The sequence below is a fragment of the Accipiter gentilis genome, chromosome 17, assembly GCF_929443795.1.
Source record: "Accipiter gentilis chromosome 17, bAccGen1.1, whole genome shotgun sequence".
Classification (NCBI taxonomy): Eukaryota; Metazoa; Chordata; class Aves; order Accipitriformes; family Accipitridae; genus Astur; species Astur gentilis.
Genome location: NC_064896.1, coordinates 25054448 through 25075542, shown reverse-complemented (window position 1 = coordinate 25075542; position 21095 = coordinate 25054448). Strand labels below are relative to the sequence as shown.

The 21095-nt window shown below is 39.6% G+C and overlaps 1 protein-coding gene across 8 annotated transcripts in view; it reads left to right on the top strand.

Moving 5' to 3' along the window:
* Positions 1-9653, top strand: part of ANO5 (anoctamin 5) — a 60664-nt gene extending 51011 nt beyond the window's left edge. For all 8 annotated transcript variants that reach the window (XM_049819818.1, XM_049819816.1, XM_049819814.1 and 5 more), the window contains 6 exons: positions 541-638; positions 904-1034; positions 2735-2940; positions 4024-4205; positions 5323-5428; positions 6279-9653. In XM_049819818.1, the coding sequence (XP_049675775.1) occupies positions 541-638; positions 904-1034; positions 2735-2940; positions 4024-4205; positions 5323-5428; positions 6279-6500 (945 nt within the window). In that variant the 3' untranslated portion in view covers positions 6501-9653. The remainder of the gene's footprint in view (positions 1-540; positions 639-903; positions 1035-2734; positions 2941-4023; positions 4206-5322; positions 5429-6278) is intronic.
* The last annotated feature ends 11442 nt before the right edge of the window (positions 9654-21095 follow it).

Genomic DNA, 21095 nt, shown 5'->3' with positions numbered 1-21095 from the left:
ATCCCCTAATACTGGTCTGGCTGTTAAAGTCTTAAGAAGGCCTCGATAAAGAGTTGAAACTTTAAAACGAGTGTTCTCAGCAAACAGCAAAGGCTAGATACTGGCAGGTATTTAAATACCTCTGGTGTAGGGATATGAATAGAAAATGCGTGTGCTTGGTAGGTCAGGGTTGGTCTGGTGCTGAGGGCTAACTGAGCACCATAGATTCACCTTGCTGGGGCTGTGGGGTGGGTGCCTCACGCAGATCCCGCTGCCCCGTCTTTGTGCATCTGCATAGTGGTCACCCTGAAGCATCTCTGAATTACTCTGCCGTCAGATGGTCGTTATGTTTTGGTGTGTGTTTCGTCAAGCCCGTTGAGCATTGAAAGCCCTTCTGTAACAGCTTTCCTGAGAGGGTATCTTAGCTGGCAGTCCAGGTGAAAATGAAGTACAAGTTTTAAGAACTCCTCTTCTTTCTTTCGTTTATACAATCGTATAATATAGTTTATCTGGGTAATGTCCATTATTCGTGTCCATTAACCCCCACTTTGTCTCTGCCAGTGTGATCCTGCGGGCTGTTTGATAGAATTGACGACACAGCTGACCATAGTCATGGCTGGCAAACAGATCTGGGGAAATATCCAAGAGGCCATTGTACCGTAAGTTATCTCTTACACTGAGATGTCCGTGTTATAGACAGAGGAAGTTCTTGGAAATTCTGATAACAAGTATTGCCATATGAAGAAGCTAAGCAATATTCTGTAAATTAAGCACAAATTCTAATAAGTAGACTCATTTTATAGAGGCTTTTGGCCTCTTTTTCTGAAAGCCATGTTTGTAAAGCATGTTGCAACAAGGAGCTTGCTTAGAGAAAGGGATACTTGATCTGCTTCTCTCGTTGTTAACTTTCTTCTGCATATACAGCTGGATTTGTAACTGGTGGGGACGCCGGAAAGCCAGAAATAATCCAGAAAATTTATACAGTCGCTGGGAGCAAGACCATGATCTGCAGATATTTGGAGCCTTAGGCCTATTCTATGAGTATCTAGAAATGGGTAAGTTTAAAAATACACATTTGGAATTGAGGACAAGACACCTGGTACTGACACTTCTAAAACAATAGCTTCAATTAATTGTTATGGGTTGATGCCACGACTTTCATCTGGTAAACAGTAGACAGTTAACTGCTGGAAGTCATTAAATAGGTCAGCCCAATTAGAAAAAAAAAAAAAAAAAAAAAAGCTGCCTTTTCATCTTAGACTGCGGAGAGTTTCACAGAAACGCTGCAAAGACTGTTTCCCTCATTTGAATGGGAAACATTATTCTTGGTGCAGCCAGCTGTCTCAGTGTCTGTTCTGTTCTGTTCTTGTTCCCAAGCATGTTCTCAGCTGATGTCAGTGGAAGTTGTAAGTATGGGATGAGTGCCAAATATCCTGTGAGGATGGGTACTGCAGATACGAGATCTACGAACTGGATCAGAGAGAATCAGTTTAGTTTTAGCTTTGCCCTGATTAGTGCTTTGATACGGTCCGGTAGACCAGCAGAGGGAGCATGAGTAACAGAACAGGATTTTTCAAAAGTAACCGTGAACAGGTCAGCACATGAAATCACTTTACGAAGCCTGAGAAACTAAAACTAGAAATTGAAGCCAAACTAAAAGAGACTAAAAAAAAAATCAGTATTTGTCTATTAGAAGGACAAAATTTGTTGAAAAGTGGTCCCTTGTATTGTTTAATCTGTACAGAAATAATTATTGCCTAGAGCTTTGCAACTGTATTATTGTCACTTAATACACTTCATGATATTTCGTACAGGGCTGTGATCTTGTGAAATTCTTATGCTAAGAACCATCAGTGTTGTCAGCCATGCCTGTTAATAGATGTCCTTGCTCTTCCTGAATCAGAACTGAACCAGTATGCTCCAGCATTGTCCTGGGGCTGCTAAGCTAGTAGGAATTCTGTTGCTTGTCTAAGATGAAGAACTCGTCACTGAAATCATGGAAGAGCTGGTGACTGGTGTATGGGAATTTATTTTTATCCACTGCCTAAACCAGACAAGATGTTCTCTTTCCTATCTTTAAAATACAGTGGCAGTATTGGCTCTGCGCTGAGGACTGTCACATTCTGTACCAACAGACATTTCATTTTGGTAGTAACTAAAGGGATCATTTGTGTGTTTTATTTGCAATTCTTAAAGTAATGTTAAGGCTCCCCAGTAGAACTGTTACATACAGAATCGCTATTAATATTTTGACTAAACCAATAACAATAGGTGGAGGTAAGCTTGTGATAAAAGTGAAAGTATTTTCTCTTTTTCATTTAGGAGTGTAGCCGATAAGTAAAAGGAGAACGGGCTTGCTCCGTACAAACTGCAGGAGAGGAAAACTAACCTGTTTTTATTCCTCTCTGGTAATTCAGAAATTTGATGTATGAGTACATTCTCATTCCCCTACAGTTACGTTCCATTCATGAGAGGAGAACTGCAACACCATGAAAGAATTCGTATCTGGCACTGCTGGCAGCTTCATGTGACGGGACCCGAATGCCCCGTTCCCTTGAGTGCTGCTGAATGGCAGCCCTAAAAGACTGGAGAAGTCTTAGGGCTGGGGCAGGTTGTCGCTTAGCTCAGGGCAGGGCTGGAGGTGACTTGTACAGCCTGGCAAAAGTTTGCCATTTGTTTGCGAGTAGCAACCTGCGTGTTTCATTCTCACCCTGAGGTTACTTTCATTTTGGCACTTTTCTTTTCTCCCTTGCAGTCATTCAGTTTGGATTCATTACTCTCTTTGTGGCGTCCTTTCCCCTGGCTCCCCTTCTTGCTCTGATGAATAATATCCTGGAGATTCGAGTAGACTCCTGGAAGTTAACCACTCAGTACAGGAGACCTGTGGCTGCGAAAGCACATAGCATAGGAGTTTGGCAAGAAATCCTGAACGGAATGGCCATCTTGTCTGTTGTCACTAATGTAAGTACGTTAACTGTGCTATATCAACTTTGATTCTTCCACGTACCCAGAATCTGCACATTTAAAAATCAGCTGATGCTTTTTCTCCTTCATCAGTAGTATTCACTTTATCACATGCTACCCTACAGCGATGTGGTCAAGGCATTTGGGTGGTTTGGCTTGTCCGTATGTTGGCAACATGCAGCTCCAAATGCACATTTCACAGGACCATAATTGTTCATTCACTTGTCTGTGTTTTCCAGTGGTTTGGAATGGCATAAGCCAGCCTGAAGTTTAGTCTGATGAAGCACACTGATTGCCCAGAGGGAACCGTAGGGGACAGGAGAGGCGGATTAATTCTGTCAGCCAGATGACGTTTCTGTCTTGTCACTCTGAGGCCTATTCTGTGGGAATTCTGCTCGTTCAACTGCTTCTGGATGCCCCTATGGGGGCAGTGGCTCAGAGTACCTTTTATGATCTGGAAACTAAATGCTATGCTAGTATTTCACCTTAAATCTAATGTAAAGCAGACGGCTGAGCAAAAGAGTTGGCCTCTTTTTAATGTAGAGTACTAAACAGCATCAGATCTGCAAGTGTCTTAGGCAGCAAACCCACTTGCAGGTATTGCCTAATTAGCAAGGTACCAGGGCGTCTTAAGTATCTCAAGTTTCCAGGCAAAATGTGCTGGTAGCCATTGTTTCCTTTTTAAATACAGCTGGAGAAAATGGCTCCCCTTCTTTCACGAAGTGATCACACACTGGGTTCGAGTTCATCCTTTCTCACAAGAATTCGAAACCACTTCTCCTCTTTCACTAAGGAGTGCTGTTACCACAGATAGAAGACAGTGCGGTCTGAGGGACTATTTGGGATTTGGTGCCTCTTGTAAGGACTATTCACATATTTTTGTTCACTGAGTGCTGGTCCTTGCAGCAGAGGCTGCAGTCAGCATCTTTTCCAAGGTGAAGTGCCCTAATCGTGCTGCTCATCCTTGCTTAAAAGATCCTGGGTTATGCCACAGAGTCACAGTACCAAAACCCTTTTATGAATCTGCTTACAAATATTGTGTGCCACTTCCTTAATTTCTTTTTCCAATTTCTTTTTCAGGCTTTTATTGTTGCGTTCACATCAGATATGATTCCTCGTTTAGTTTACTACTATGCTTATTCTGAAAATGAAGACTCGCCTATGTCTGGGTACATAAACAATAGTTTGTCAGTGTTTCAAATCTCAGATTTTCCTGACAGGAACAAGCCTAAACTGAATCCGGAAAACTTTGTCATATGCAGGTTGGTGTTGGTGCAATAATAAATATTTTCTCGTTTTCCTTAGAATACAGCATAAAAAGTCGATGCAGATCTAGGTAGTCCACTAGAAATTAAATGATGTCATTCTCATCGTTCTAAAGTGTGAGAGGTAATATTTAGGCTGTTAGCAAGGCAGTGCTTGAGATGGTGAGAGATCATGCCAGTAATGAAGAAAATCACCTTTTTCTTGTTTAAGAGAGCCTCATTGCTAATGGTTTTTTTGTTTGGTTTTGGTTTTTTTACTTAAACTATTGATTTTTGAGTGATGGCGGAGATTTACATCCCTAAGGTTGCAAAATTCAGCCTATATTTTCAAAGGTTTTTTGGCTGCAATGCCTAAGTGGACAAGGAAGTATCATTAAGGGGATGTTTAGATTCCAAAGCTGAAAATGAGATATGGTGTTTAAAGTCAATTGTTATTATGCTAGATACCACCAAGGATCTGGGCCATCCTGCTTTCATTAAAAAAAATAGTCCTTTCTTGCTAGAAGCAGCATTGGAGGTTCTAGAAGAATTGAGAAACAACTTTGGAGAAGACCATGGTAAAAGAAAATTATTGATTTGATGAAAAAAAAAATCCCCAAACAAATGAACCAAACCAAAAAAAAAAACCCCAACACTTTAAGAAGCAGCTACATTTGTACAATATTTTAGCTTTAAAGGCCCAGGAGTCTTATCCTACTTCTACATGTGAGTGTAAAACACATACTCAAGGCTGTCCTTCCATTAAACCCTGCATCTGTCCAGTCCATAATCTGTCACATTTATTCAATATTTGTCCATTACTGTGTGATACGTTCTATCACTCTGTCCTGTATTATTTGATCATTGCCTGAAAAAAAAAAAGTAACCTGTGTACAAAATTTCACTTCTCATACATCCTCATCTCTGTTGCTGTGAACGTGAGGGTGTTTAAGCAAACATAAGACAGAAACAAATTGAGAGGCAACCTTTTTCTGCAAAAGGAAACAGACCATTTAAAACAAGATGAAAAGGTTCCTTAAGTGACAGCTGTATTTGCCTGTAAGTGTCACTGAGCTTGTAGTCTGTCTCAGACTGAATATGACATTTCACCTTTGCATGTCTTTCTGTCCAACAGGTACAGAGACTATCGATATCCTCCAGATCATGAGAGGAAATATTTACACACTATGCAGTTCTGGCACATTCTTGCTGCAAAACTGGCCTTTATAATTATTATGGAGGTATGTTCCCTACAAAATTTCCTTGCGAAATCGGTGCCTTATCGATTCTCTAGGCAGTTATTAATGTTAGAGAAAATAGAATATACTCTGCTGAGAGTATAAAATAGTGCCTTCCCTAAGTAATACAAAACACTCAGGTCCTAAATGATTACTAAAACTAAGTCTTTTAACTTCAGGGAGTTAACCTCCAAGAACAGTGAAAACAGCTGAGGAAGCTGCTAAATTTGATCAAAATAAAACAGTAGAATAAAAAAGGTCTTTATGCAGATGGAAGAGACATGAACCACCAGGACTAGCACTCCTACTGGTTTCATTCAAGAGCTGTATGCGAGATGACTATATTCAAAATCCAGAAAGCATTTTGCAGTGATATATATTGGCTCAAAATAGCTAAATCAATAATTTGGATAACTGGCACTTCAGTATTAAGACACTGTCTTGCAAGTTCTGAAGGGAAGAGGGAGTTGTTAAAGTGCTGCTCTTACCACTTCTCCTACTGTACCTTATCAGTTCTCAATAGTGTTTTCAGCACAGCCATATGAATTTTCTAAGAAACGACATAATGGTATTAGAAGGTGATGCGAGGGATTCAGAACCTGACACTTTCCTCTTGGGTTTGTTAATTCATAAGTGGTTTGGAATTAAAGTTTCTGCATAAAAGGAAGTCTTTTAATCTTTGTGCACATCTCAGATACACAGTAGTTTGTTATGTATTGTTCCAGGACAACCAAATGAAATGTATTCTGTTTGTGGAAAAAAAGAGTGATCTATTTGGGGTTGGATGAGACAATAGGTGTTTCATTTGGTAATGAGTTGTAACATTTCTCCTTTTTTTTTTTTCTTTCTTTAGCATGTCGTATTCATCGTCAAATTCTTTGTAGCATGGATGATTCCTGATGTCCCTGCAGATGTGAAAGCCAAAATAAAACGTGAAAAATATTTAACACAGAAAATCCTCCATGAGTATGAACTTGAAAAACTGAAGGAGAGACTGTGTCAAGGTGATAAACGAGCCACGGAAAAGGAGTTCATCGCCACAGAAGGGAGGATGGAGTTATCCAGAGCAATGTAGTTGAAAAAACAACTGTTTGGGATTTAGCTCATTTTAGCTTTTTTTTATCTGTGATTTGCTCAGTATGCATCATCTTGAAAACTGTAGGACAGTTTCAACCCTTTGCTTTCAGTCCAAAGATTTTAGACTTTAAAAAAAGTCTTACTGAGCATTCTAGGTTTAGCAAATCTACTTAACTGTATGACTTCAGCACTGTTTTCTATTTACCCATCACTTTGAATAATAAGTGTAATCTTGTAATCCTAGAGTTCGGATTCCCAGTATAGGGAATGTTACCCTCAAAGGGCTCACAGGATATGATAAGGTCATTAACACCAAGCCCTCCCTCTGTTGCTAAATGCAAAGTTCCAGGCTGTATCCCAGCTGAATGAAAAGGATATCACAGAGGACTCCTGCTGTGGAAAATGCTGAGAATTATTATTGTCATGACATGATCATTTAAACAGGAGAACGCTCCTGATACAGCGGTTAGGGTTTGGGGCTTTTTTTTATATCCATTAGTTCTTATGAAACATTTGTTTGCAGCTTTGAACTTCTATACACTTTTTAGAAGGAATTGATTTTTAAAGATATATTGGCTTAATTCCACTTGGAATTATTGATAGGCACAGTCTTCAGTTAATACATACTAATGAAGGAAAAAAGAACCCGTAATTTATTTTCATAAAGATACGATCTGCCAAAGAGTTTGCTCTTTAAACGCAAATATTGTGGAATCATCTAATTAGTGTTTTTTGAAAAGGTGTATACAATTTGGAGAAGTACAGATAATTTATTTCTCAATCTCAAAAACTGCCATTGGAAGATCATACGTGATGTTAGTTTTGGCCAAAGCTCCTCCTGCGTTTGGATTCTTTGTTTGGATTCTCTGTGAATGCCAACAAAGGGCTAAAGCTGTGTCTGTACTTGATGCACACTATGGAGTGTGACTGCACAGTGCAGTGGATTGGGAGCTGCACTGCCGTACTAATTGATCTAGCCAGATGGTTTGTACGTGGATTTGTATTCAAAAGGTTTTAAGCATGCCAAATAATCTCTGTTTACATTGTTACTGTCCTTATACATAGGAGCCTGGGGTTTTTGTTTTGGTTTTTTTTCTTTTTAATCTTTAAGAAGGAAATTTTTTTTTCTGTTTTGTCATGGGGCTTTTCTACAGTTATCAAGTTTATAAATATATAATAACTACTTGTGCAAAGTAGCTACCAGCTGTTTATGAATGTGCCCTCATTTTATAATTTGAAGCAGTTAGGCATTTTTATGATTTTGCTGTATATTTAAAACATATCAACACTTCCATGCTTAGTGCCTTGTTTATTTGCGTTTGGCAAAAGATGTGAAGATGATCGCTATGTGGAAATCAGTATTTCCAAAGTGTGCTTGCAGGCATCGTGATACTGTGAACCTGCACACATAGCTGTACAGTGTTAGCCAAACCATGCCTGCCTTGGCACACTTCTGTTTTAGTACGATGTGAACTGTTCACGGGGAGCAGTTCATACCGAGACTGCTTAGATAAAGTAGCACCAGACTGTTGAGTTCTCTCGTGCTGAACTACACTAGCTGGAGAGATTAGAAATTTTACTATATTTGCACTTTGAAAGTTATACTTCCTTGCAAGTATACACACAAAAATACAGATTTGTATTCCATATCAGCCAAGTGATGTACTGTTTACTAGGTCCACAACTTAAGGTTTCCGTATTTTGTTTTAGCAGACCTAGCCTACGTCTTGGAATACTTGGCTAGTAACCTTAATGTTGAGGCAGAGTTTTAAATCAATGTCTTGAGTGGAACTGTCATTATTAGCAAAGGTTTTCACACTGAAGTGCCTACCTCGAACAAGCATCACGTGGTTTGGCTGTCAGTCAAGGAGTTGAAGCAGATGTACATTTCTCATTACTGTAAGTTATTCAGCTTCCTTCTGTAAGTTTGCTTGATAAATCAAGCATGTTGGCAATTCATGTTCATGATGAACTGACCATGTTCTTGAAGATTCAGATACATTTGAAGCAATGGATTTATTGGAGGAATGCATGTATAAATAAATTGGCTCTGCTGCTTAATGTATAAGCCAAAGAAGAGTATCAGTCACCATAATTATATATGCGACACCAGAATTTACACAACGCAAGCACTTTGCTGCTTCTCACACATATACTCTTAACTAAACTGCTTAATTTAGATTTCACAGGGTTTTTTACTGTTAGCAATGCAAACAATTGCTTCAAACGGTAAGGTGATGAGATGCAAAACGATATTTCTATGCAAAATGTACAATCTGATTGAAGCTGAAAACAGATTTGAAAATTCAGCATTAGATGCACTATTCCTGCTTACAAAACGTGAGTTTCTTCAGGTCCTGTAATAAAGTGTCCTAATATACTACACTTGAAAAGATGTCAGCAAAATAGATGTATTGTGAATGACTAATGCTACTTAAAAGCAAGATGGAGGAAAACAAGGAGATACCTTAGTTTCAGATACAGCGTTGATATGCGGAAGCTCCGCAGGCAGACCCTGAATTTGAACTGATGTTTTGATCCCTACTTCTTGCTTCTTTCCAACTTATTTTTTGAGGTCACTTCCGATTTAATGCTATACAAACAGATGTTTTGCATATGTTGTATCATACAGTAGAAAGTGGAAAAAATCTGGGATCAGCTTATTTAAAAATAAATATATGTATATTTAAAATATATCATTACACTTCATAGCATTACTTCTTCATATATATAGAAACTGTTGAAAAAAGAATGTGTTGTCATATTAAGAGCTAACATCACGTAACAAAATAAGTCTAACACCTCTTTACATAAGAGTTTGCCTTTACTTGTCATTAAGCAGTATTTTGACAAAAGATTATTAGTCTGATTAGGATTATAATGGTTCACATACATATACATTTCCTGAAGTGTTCTTGGAAAGTGACAAAAATAAGACAACTGAACTGGTCGGTTTGGGGATGTGCTTATTGTTACTGTTGGAATATTTGGTTTTGATGTGTTTAAGTATCTAAAAGTGTCCTTTAACCAAAGCGAAGATAGTTCTGTGTTGGAACTACTCTACTTTAAGCAACAGTAGATTGCTTCATTAGAATTAGTTAGAAAAAGAAAATTGGCCTTTCAAGTGTAATACAATCAGGGATTTTTACTTTTTTTTTTTTCCCCCCCTCAATTTAAAGCTTAGTATTTTTATCTTGGAAAGATTTAGCATGGTATGTTCTAAGCAAATGACTGCAAGATAAGAGTGCCACTATAAGACACTATGCTGTTTTTTCTAGAAGATTTTGTTATTATGCTTTTACTTTTTTATGTAATACTATTAGTTTGAGAAGAACAGAATGGAGTGAAAATAGATGGACTTTCCTACTGTTCTATGTGTACTGCTTGTTTTGACTTGTACTGTTATGTAATGAGTGGCATTTTTGTCTGCTAAGTATGTTGCTGATTTACATGATACACTAGCGTTGGAATAATTTTTTTAAACATTGCATTCAGCTAACTTATATATGTACATTTAATAAGATCTAGATCTGGCAAATAAAGCGGTGTTTATTTTTAAAGTGCTGTCAACTTGTTTTTGAAAATTCCAAGAACTCAGAGAGGAGCTGAAGTATTAAAAGTTAAATGCCCAGAGAGCCTCATGGAGAAAAGTATTCATACAGATTTCTGCAACTCATTGCAGGATATTTGGATGCCGTATATAGATTTCCTGCAGTTGTAACTTCGCAAGTTTCTAACTGAGATTATTGAAGATAGCCCCTGACTGCCATCTTCCACTTGATAATCACGTTGGGTAACTGTCTTTTCTGTCTTCATACATTTTCTTTAGAAGGAGTTACCAAGGAAAACCTGTACTAAGTTCTGCCTATATTGTAGGCAATGCACATAGACCGAGATGGCATGAGCGTGTGATAGCCCATGAGGGAACAGTTTTGCACAGTCCCTGCATTAGGAGACCACAGTTCAGTGAAAAAGGCTCAGCACTTTCATCTTCTTTTAGGTACGGTACAAACGGTACGTTAACACGCATTCATTTTCAGCCAGGCTGCTTCTCCCTTCATTCTCTGGCTACAGTTTTTATTCTTGCGATGCCAGGACCTGAGGTGACTTCTCAAGTTCTCAGTCAGTCACACACGCCATTTTCACACGCAACGCGAGTGGTTCACATACGTGCACTTAAATAGCTTGGAGCACATATACTGGGAAATATGGCAGAGCTAAAGCTTTTCCAAGGGTCTGGTACAGTCTTACTGTTCGTAGATACCTCTACATCTTTTACTCTTTCTTAGAACTCACTTCTGGCACCAGTGTAGGGCTTTGGATTAAATCACAGAGAATCTGGATTCAAGCTTAGGACTTGCTCTCAGTACGTGGCATCAGCATATTCTCACTCCTGTTATACCATGTTATCAGAACTTCTCTGGGAACAGGGTCACCTGCCAGACTTGGTAGGTTATTTCCTTTGTAACTTTGAAATGATAAATTAAGAGAGATGCAATAGCAATAATCAAATGAAGGAAATGTGTGAGATGAATAAAACAAATCTTATCTATATTAAAAAAAAGATAAGAACAAAACAAGGTGTAATTCTGTATTATGCTACTACCGCTGTGCCGATTACTGAGGTGGAACAGGTTACTTAATTTGGTATCGGAAGGAAAAATAAAGCATTGAGAAAGATGGAGAAGAAAGTGGTAGCAAAAGGAAAGTGAGAAAGGAGGAAGGAAAGACAAAGGTGCTGTTGCTATGCAGGATATAGGGGATATTTAGGTATTATGAAAGTGTTAAAAGTTTTCAGGTGCGTTCAAGCTTTGCTCTTGGAGATTAAACCTTGCCTCCATTGAGGCCTGTGGTAAATGGGTAATCAAGTTTAGTTGGGGGTACAATTTCATCTAAAGCCAATTATATAATATAAGAAAGAGTAGCATGGCAACTTGCGAGACATTCACAAATCCTGGAGCGTACCTGGCTCTTCCCACAATCAGAAATAGTAGCTACCCTTCAAAAGTCTTAATTCTTTCATTTGTCTTGTGCAGTAAATGAAGAGATGCACCAAAGTTTTGGTGGTTGTACTTTTTGCATTGGAAAAAACAGGAGAGGCATCTAATTTGATCAGTGTCTTCACCTACCCAGATTAAAGGGTCTTTCTAAAAGTAAGTCCATGTTTATTCTACACAAAAAATAGTAGGGAGCACTGAAATAGAAGAAATGTTTTGAACACGTGCATCGCAATCAAACTGGTGTAAAATACATTGTCTTAACAGGAATAGAAAAATACGTAACCCATTCACTAGTAGATCAGCGGAAAAGAACAGCAAGATGTGGAGGAAACGATATCCCAACATCTGAAGTGTGCCGGCTTTATCTCTGTTTCGGACATGTGGGCTCTGCAACAAATAAAATCTTGTCTAATGCCCCTCAAAATGTTCAAAATTAAAAGAAAATGAGTGTTTCTGAAAATAACATCTTACACATGGCACCAAAAATACACTGAGGTCAGCACAACTGTACCGATGGCAGCTCCTGCAGTCCGAGAGCCCAGCTTGTAAATGGAAGGAGATTTAGAAGGATGCACGGCTGAGGGACGCAGGGGCTGGGGTCAGGGTTCCTAACATCTGGTGTGGCAAAGAGATCGTACCAAGAGAGGGCAAAGGCAGCCCTCACAAAGGGCTCATTTAGAAATGCAAATCCTTCTTTCCCTAAACAGATGGAAAGAGGCGAAGGGAAAAAAATTATGATCGTTATCATATGAATGATAACAAAATAACTTCCAAAATATTTGAATTACTTCGTAACCTCATTAAGCCACAGCTACTATTTCTTGCCTGTCTTCCTGTGTGTTCAGGGTGGTCACAACAACTCTGCAGCATAGTCTTGGCATCCTTAAAAAAGAATAGCTAATTTAAATCTTGTTCTGGTTTTAAATAATCAGTTGTCTCTACCCAACACTTACATCATTCAAGTGCAGCTCAGGAAGTTGTTTTTTGTGTTTTTTTTTTTTTTTTTTTTTTTGTAAGCATGTGTACCGAGAAATCTGCTGGGAGATGAGTAGGATGTGAAATTCAGCAGCCGTACCAATTTTTGGAAGGCGCATATGCACATTCTGCTGCAATAATTAGTGACTATGCTTTCTCAGTCAGAAATGAGTCAGTGTGAAACATTTAGTAAGGGTATGACTCTTTTTAATTCTTTCTTCAACTCCTCAACAAATCAGTGCTGTTAGCTAGTCAGAAAGACGTTTGTATTTAAATTACTGGCTGACCTAGCTTTGTCCTTGGGTGTTCTAAACATCCAGCGCTATTCAGCATTTCAGTTTCGGTACTGGAAGATGTAGGGGACATCATAGCTACTTTGGTAGGCAAGAGGTATTAAATAAATGCGCCTTTTTGTTATGTTGTCCCTTCCATACCACAGTAGGTTCAAAATGCTTGATGTTGCTAGTATATCTGAACCATACCATCCTCAGCAGTGAAAAGCCATGGTGGAAAAGTGCTGTCTCTGATGGCCCCTAGTTCCATGCATCTTCCACGCTGATGGCTTTTACTAATTGGTCTCGGCTAGTGCTTGGTGCGATGTAATAAGAAACCAATGGTCAAGAAGCACGTGCTGCATGCTTGCTGGCTCTTTTAATAAGTTTTCAAAAAGGAATAAAAATACCCCAGACAGAAGGTTTTATTAGGGAAAACCGATAGGAAGGCTGGATTCTCTGCCACGTTACAACCTCATCACAACAGACATTTTGCTATCGGATTCTCTCAAATAAACATTTCTGTTGATATTAGCCCATTAGCAGAGTGTCAGCAAACAGTAATGCTACAGTTAAGCCTGTTTTCTGGTTGTGGCACCTATATTATTCTTCAGATAGAATCCTGGCTCTGTCTGTACTGATAGAGATTGTACTATTACTTTCAGACATGGCTAAGATTTCAACATTTCTCTAACAAAGTTCCAGATTAAAAAAACCCAGCTGAAATAGGTGGGCCAAGAGATTTCCATACAGTGCACCATATAATGGCAATCCGTTCATTTTAAGGTGTCTAGGCTTCATGCTGCTCTAAGCAAGCTGCTAATGCATTGCAATCGGGAAGGATTCCCTGCTTTGCCCTTTCACATTGCCTCTGTGTCACGACAGCTTTTTTGACTTCCTCAGCAGCAGTCCGTGAGACCATGTGGCAACAGTACCCAACACCGAATCCTAGGTGCCAGGTCACGCTTCCACTCATCTGCTAACAGCAGCATCCTTGCATGGGTTTCACTTTCTCAGCTAGAAGTGAGATTCATGTGCGTCCCGATCGTCCTTCCAAGATCCTGCAGAGTGTGCAGGGGCACGTGTCAGGCAATAGACAATTTTGCTGGGAAGAAGGATACCCGTGATGATGCCACATTGCGTGAACATTTCAAGAAATATTCCTTGTATCTCAGCCAAGAACTCAAGGCACTCTGTGGCGGTGATGGTTCCTGCCACTTCAACTCCACTGAAGCTGGTGTGTGTAGGTTCAGGCCAGAGAAACAACAAGAGATGATCATGTAAGGTGTGTCAGGGGTGTTTCCTTCAGAAAAGACAAACATTCCAGCCCTCTACATTTTTCTTTTTCTTTTTTTTTTTTTTAATGGGACAGTCTGATATATCGTCATAAAGGGATTTTTTTCACAAAGATTTCTAAGTAGAAAAGTCTCGTGTTTTGAGTGAAGGAACAAGAAGATGCTGGGTGTATCATGGTAAGCAATAAGTGGCTCTATGCTTTTTTATCATATTTTTGTTGCTGGGCACTCATGTAAAAATAGCAAATGATTCTGTGGCTACACCCAGCCTGTCATGATGACTCGTGTTTTAATTAGAAGATGCCACAATACGCCGATTCACCACGTACCAATGAACAACATTCAACTTTTTCATCAAATGAAAGTGCTCTCTTTGGGATTGGTAAAAAAGATGATGATCTAGTTAATGGGGTCACTACTGCGATTAGACCTGAAGGAGGTGACATGGGTACAGGAAATCAAAGCAGAAAGAAACCTGCTTGGTACTTTTACTGTAAATTCAAAGTGCTAGGGTTACCTGCTGAACATGTAGAGGGAACTGAATTTAGCAAAAAACTATGAAGTCCTTATTAACGACTTCATCTTCAAAAGGGAGAGGTTGAATAAAGGGAAGCGTAAGGGCTCATGAACTGGAGAAGATAGAAAAACTGAGGCACCAGACTGGCTTGAAGCCAGATCATGTAGAGAAACTGCTATGGAGACTCGTTAATATTCAGATGTGTAGAAGAAGCCTTTAAATGTAAATGCTAGTCTGTCAGCAGGTCTCCCCTGCCTAGGAGACAGGAGCCAATTTTATTAGCAGTTAATACGGGAACTGAAATGGGGCATCCAAGAGGTTGATTCTTCAGGGAAGGGAAAAACAGGCTTTCCTTTGCTTTTGCACCTGGAAGAAATTAAATGCAAAGAAATCATTCGGAGCATTTGCTTCACTTTCAGTGGTAGGATAAACTCTACTTCAGATGTCTATCCACGGTAACCAGACACCTCCCTGTGCGCGGAGCAGCCTCCCCTTCTCCTGGGCGCACACCACTCGTCAGTGATTTGTTCATGCGTCTGTCATTGCAGGGACCTGACTCATACCTGGCACAAAGACAGTCACAGGAGCAAGCGCTTTTCCAAAGAGCTCAGGGTGTCTAATGAGGATGGGACAAATGCTGAGCAAGGTAACTGCAGTTTCTTTTGTGGAGAGAACAATTACAACCTCCTATAAGGCTACCTTGGAGAGTTTCTTCGTTCTGCGATAAATGCCAATCGTTTGGTGTACATTTGGCATACAAATGCACGTAATTCTTAGTCATTCCGAAACTTTATCATTAAACCTCTATCATGCAAAAGGGCTGATATTATTTACCATAAGAAAAGCAAGTGATATGGGATCATTGGCTTTGAAGAATGTATTCCTTGTCGCTTTTTAAAGCATGCTGCAACAGCAGCTGGGTCTGGAGGTGTTCTGATATGGCCAACTCAAAGCAGTAGGCAGGAATTCCTCTGTCAATTTTAATGCCTTTGATCAGACCGTAGTGATTTGTCACTAAAATGTCAAACACCTAAAAAAATTAAGACAGTCCCATCATAAATCTCTTCTCAGAACTGGCAATAATGACACAGGCAATCACAAGATGTTCATGTTAACTGTAACGCAGAGAGGAGACGTCTGTCACGTAAAGTGGAAACATCGTGCTTTATGTCTCTGCATTTGGATAGAAAACAGAGACAGATTTTTGTGGAAATGCAGATACCATCTTGGATGCTGTTCACAGGACTCTTCTTCCAGGGACTTTTTCTTCATCCCATCTGTGGGGCTGACTGAACATCTCTGTTATCTGGATTTTCATCTTCCAGGGGAAATGCCGGACTCAGAGAGTATGATTTTTCCCTTGCAGCCTGGTCTCAGCTGAAACAATGTGGCTTCTAACCCTTCCCTTTCTGATTGCCAGCTGCACTGTATCTTTTGAGATGTTTTTTGCAAGATAACCAGGACAGTTTACCGTGTTGCCTACTACAGTAACATCTCTTTTGTCATGTGTCGGAGCGTGGATCACTATTTGACCCTGATGCAGCCTCTGAAATCCTTGAGGGTGTCAAAGAGTGGTGGGTTCTGACTTGCCTCCCCGTATGGGACAATGACTACCCTGACCAGTGTGCCAGTCACCTCCATTGTCAGTGCTCAGATGTCTCCAACCACCACCACTATTTGTGGCATCTACGTAGTTTCCAGCTTCACCTCTCCAACGCTCCCCCTTTTCTTGAGCTGTGCAGTTTCTGGCTGCTTACCACCCTTCGTTGGTATTTGCTACTGTTAACTGCACCAGCATCAGGATGCTGACAAATAAAGCCCTCCTTTCCTTTTAACAGGAATAAACTCACCAAACATAGGTATTCCACTCTGATCTTTTTTGCCTTCCTTTGTTTTCCTTTACCCTTGAGAAGAAACACTTGCGTCTTTTTGAGAGCATGTGGATACTTTCTGAAGATCGCAGCACGCAGCCTAAATACTTGCATCAATCCTTTCTTCTGCTTCTTAGCTGGTGGGGATTTTTGAGAAAAGGTTGCTATCTGAGCAGCTTCCTCATTTTGTAATGGCACAATTCAGAAAACTCAGCAGCAGAGGACATCCGTATAACCAGTATAACTCCAGCCTCCCACATTATTAGCTGAAGAAATGAAAACTTTTCTGCCATTGAAATCAATATCAAAGCCCCATCGACTTCCCAAGATGGGATCACACCGTATATGTAGAAGACATACTGACACTCATGCTTCTATTCTAAAGACTACTGATTTGGGCAGCTTCAGGGATCATGCAAAATGGCTTCAGGCACCGCAATTGTCAATATCTCCAACCCTGAATATTCTGTGATGTACTATTAAAAATGCCAGTGAAAGGAGTTAGCACATTTTGACCCACCGTTTTTGGCAAATGAAATGAGTCCGTTAGTTTTATTTCCTCGTTGTTAACCCAATTCTTCTAAAATCAGATTTTTTCATGAAAAGCAAACTTCTTTGTGGACAGTTTTTAAACTGAAAAAGCTTTAAATCATACAAAATGCTCTAAATGGTTGTTAAGTATGCTTTTGAGACTATTTTGAAGTATTAAGAGTGGAAGTTTTCATTGGTTTTCATTATCATCAAAGGCAAAAAGTTTTCTACTTCTTGCAATTCTTGATCTTCTATCTTATTCTGCAAGACTGAATTACCATTTGCCACATTCAGGTTGCATTTCACCTACTGGCATGTGCGAGTTGTCACGTGGCCATAATATCAGACAGATTGTATATGATTATTAGCCCATTCATATTAGCTGGAGAACTCATCTCAGGCCAGTTCATAAATAAAAATCCTGAGAAGCATCAGGTATTCGAATGTAATCAAGAAGAAAAAAGTTCTTGCACATGCTCGGTTTACTCAGTCTTCTCTCCTGACGCACAGAGAGCAAAGAACCTCTGAGCCTGATTTCTCTTGGAGTAGCTACTAGCAGAAAAACCGATTAAGTTACACTTTCACCAAGTATTTGTTAAGGGTATCAGAATTGGGCCCAAATGTTTAGCAACTGTTTAGAATTATTTTAATTTTGAAGGTGATCTTTTCCTATTTATGTCCTTCTAACCTTTTGTGAAATAACAAGGATTAAACTAAGAAAAAGCTAGGAGAAGAAGGTGATTCAGCTGTCCTGTACATTTGCCATCCCACTTCTGATAGACATTCATTCCAACACTGGGAACCACTGGATCTGTAAACTGCTTGTTACTCTACTACAGGGAAATGAAGTAGATGAGGCGTGGAATGATGAAGCATACAGTATTTTGGAAAAAAGGAACATATATGTGAAACAGAAACCCCCTTCACCCCCCACAAAACGCCTAGTTATGGTCTACTTTCAGGTTGATAACCTGCCTGTGGTATGGGAAAGCAATTCCAGAATGTGAATTGTTGTGAGATTTCCTGCAAAAATGCTAGCACTCGTGAGAAAGTCCTATTGTATTTAAAGTCATATTCCTTGAGATTGAGTTCGAGTAGAGAAACCTGGGCTGTTTTTCACACTATCTGACCTCCCCTGTGCCCCACATGGGCTTAAGAGAGAATCCTGCTCTCTTTTCCCTCACTGGTCATATTTTCCCATCTCCTTCAGTCTGTCTGATTGGTCACCCATCCTTTCAGCGAAGAAGGATTAACGAGGATCTTTTTGAAGTCTACTAGAAGTGCTGGACAGTACAGGGCAGCTTTTGAAAGACAAGCAATCAATTTATGAAGCCTTCTGGAGAACACTAGTCAATGTAGAAGACATGAGTGAAGGGAAGATGCCCATGTAGACCAGGAAAGCGTGCGCTGCGTGAAGCTCTTAGGTGTAATGTTAACCAGATGCAAAAGTACCTCTCAATGATTTATGATGTGCACTGATGATGGAGCATGCACCACTCAGAAAGTGATTAATATTCTTGTCATAAACGGAAAGAAATTGGCAGCCTGCCAAGGAAATTTGTCTGTGAAAGCAGAAGACCAACTCAATCCACCAAGAGTGACTCAGTAATATGAGACTGATTGAACTCATGGATTCAGTAGAGATTTTTATTAAAGATAAGCTAACTCCAGGAAAGGTGTTTCCATAAGCCATGGGGGCCTCGTAGTAAAGGAGAATTTGGAAGTGAAGAAGACGTGACTGACAGAATGGATTTTTGGGGACTACTTGCTTTCCAGCCATTCAGTTTGGGGAGATGCATTTATTTCAGAGCTTTGATTATTGTATGTTATTCCTAACAGAAAGTCAAAAAACCATGTTATTCCAAAGGCTACAAAAGCTAGCCTTTGTAATGTTTCTGATGTGTTCCGCCCTTCACAAAGCAGAAGACATCCAGAAAAAAAGGAGTATATAACAACATGCTAGGTGTGAATGAATTGGCAGTCTCAGACCGGTTACTGGACACATGCATCACTCCAAAACAAAATAAAACAAAACAAAAATAGGTACAACTAGTACCTTCCTTACTGAGTTAAAAGTCAGTCTATCATGATAAGGGGAAAAAAATGATCTGCACAGAAAACATATGGCATGATTCAGATCACTGTAAGAAAATTTAGATCCTTTGTTCTGGAAATAGCCCCAGCGATTTTATTGGAATTATATACAAAGTTAAGACCTACAGTTTGGAACTGTAGGGAAATATGAAGTGAGAAAGAACAAGAAAACAAACAACTAAATTTAACAAGTTATGTGTTGCAGAAATTAATTACCTAGCTGCAGCCCCCAGGGTGTGATCTCAGGACATCTGGCAAACAGCAATAGAACTGTGTTTGTAGCCTACCTTTTCTTACATATTTATACACATCTCAGTCTTGCTTTTTGCTTGGCTGTAGCGTATTGCATATTTTTCATGGATAAAGCAGGCTTAATATCTAAGAAATACCTATTCATCAACAGGGCTTTAGAACAACCAAATGGTAAGACAATTTTTGAGGAACTGGCATCACTTCTGAAAGGAGAGCGTAGAGGATGTGAAACTGTGTATGGAAGGGTTCTCCGCTAAAGATAGACCACTGGTAAAATGCAATGTGCACATTAAAGTTAGTTCCATAGAGAAGGCCAAATGCTGAATTTCTTTCTTGATATTTTGCAGAGACATGCCTCCTGCCGAGTTGGATCGGAATACAGCCCAAGCAGAGACTTTGACATTTGTCTTTTTCCTCCTTTAAGTTGTTATTTTTCTAATGGATTGAGAAGTTTCTGTAGCACTAAACGAGAGAATAAATAACATTGCCTTATAAGAGCTTTCTATCTACACTTTAGTATTTTTCTTTGGCAAACAGAGTGGGATTCATAGATCATACACCACAGCATACAGAGATAGCACTAATGGTAATACTCATCACTTCTCCAGCTGTGAAAAAAAAAAAAAACAGTTAAGAACTGCCTATAAAACAGTGCCCTTTGGGTAGAAAAGGGAAGCAGCCAGAAAATCTTTGCTACGAAGAGACCCAGAAAGTGCCTCAACTGCAGAATGAGTTGTAATAATTAGACATAACGCAGTAAAAGTCCATGGTGAAGGCCCAGTAGATATCAGCTGCTAAGGTGAGGGCTGTTGGGCTGAAAACCAAAAGAAAAAAAAAGCTTGTCCTAGCTTTCACAATGAAAATGCCAACTTAAGAGACAGACAAGGAAACCCTGAGCCTGGTAAGGGCTGAAGGTTCAACTTAAGTCTTTTGAACTGTTTGAACTTCCAAGTCTTGTAAATAGACCACTAAATATGTAATTAAAATTCACCACCCCTGTAGGAGAAACCCTGGAATAACTAAAGACATCAGAACTAGTCCCAGGGAGACTGAGTCACACAAGAATCAAGGAGCTCAGCTTGACCCAGATGGACCTGAATAAGCCAGAGACATTCCTTGAAGCATTTGAAGTTATGGCTAACTACATCCAGAGGAATCTGGGAAGGAAGGGGAAGGACAGACTTGGAAGTGAATCAGAACTATGCTCTTGAATGTGTGGATGTGCCTGGCCTTTATCTGGTATATCTACATATAAAATTAAGATGCTAAATAAGGGTCCAGAAGCACTCCACCCATGTCAGTTTGTGCCCGTAGAGCCTAATCGCGTCGGGGCAGTGCCACTGTAGTGTAGCTGTCAAAGCTAATATCACCCCGTGGCACTACACAATGCATTTGGAGCCACAGCTTCTTCTAGTGGAATCAAGTAGTTAATCCACCAGATCTGTGGTGATTTATTTATAACAAATAAGAAAAAATAGATATAAAATATTTACACTTAAACACCGGATTAAAATGAAAGGCACATGAAGCCTAAGCTTGAGGGCATTTCCTGTGACATTTAGAAAAGGGATATGAACTAAGAACTTGATATTTTTAGTTACATTTAGAGATCACAGGTATTTTGGAATGGATGGGTTGAGTGCTTTGGCCTAAAGCTAGCTACGTGATACACCGATCTTCCCCCCTGCCCTGTGGAACACAATGTGATCACCATTGAGCTCATTAGCAGTGCCCTAAAATAAAGCAGAGATTTTCCTGTCATCATGAATTATGTGCTGCACTAATG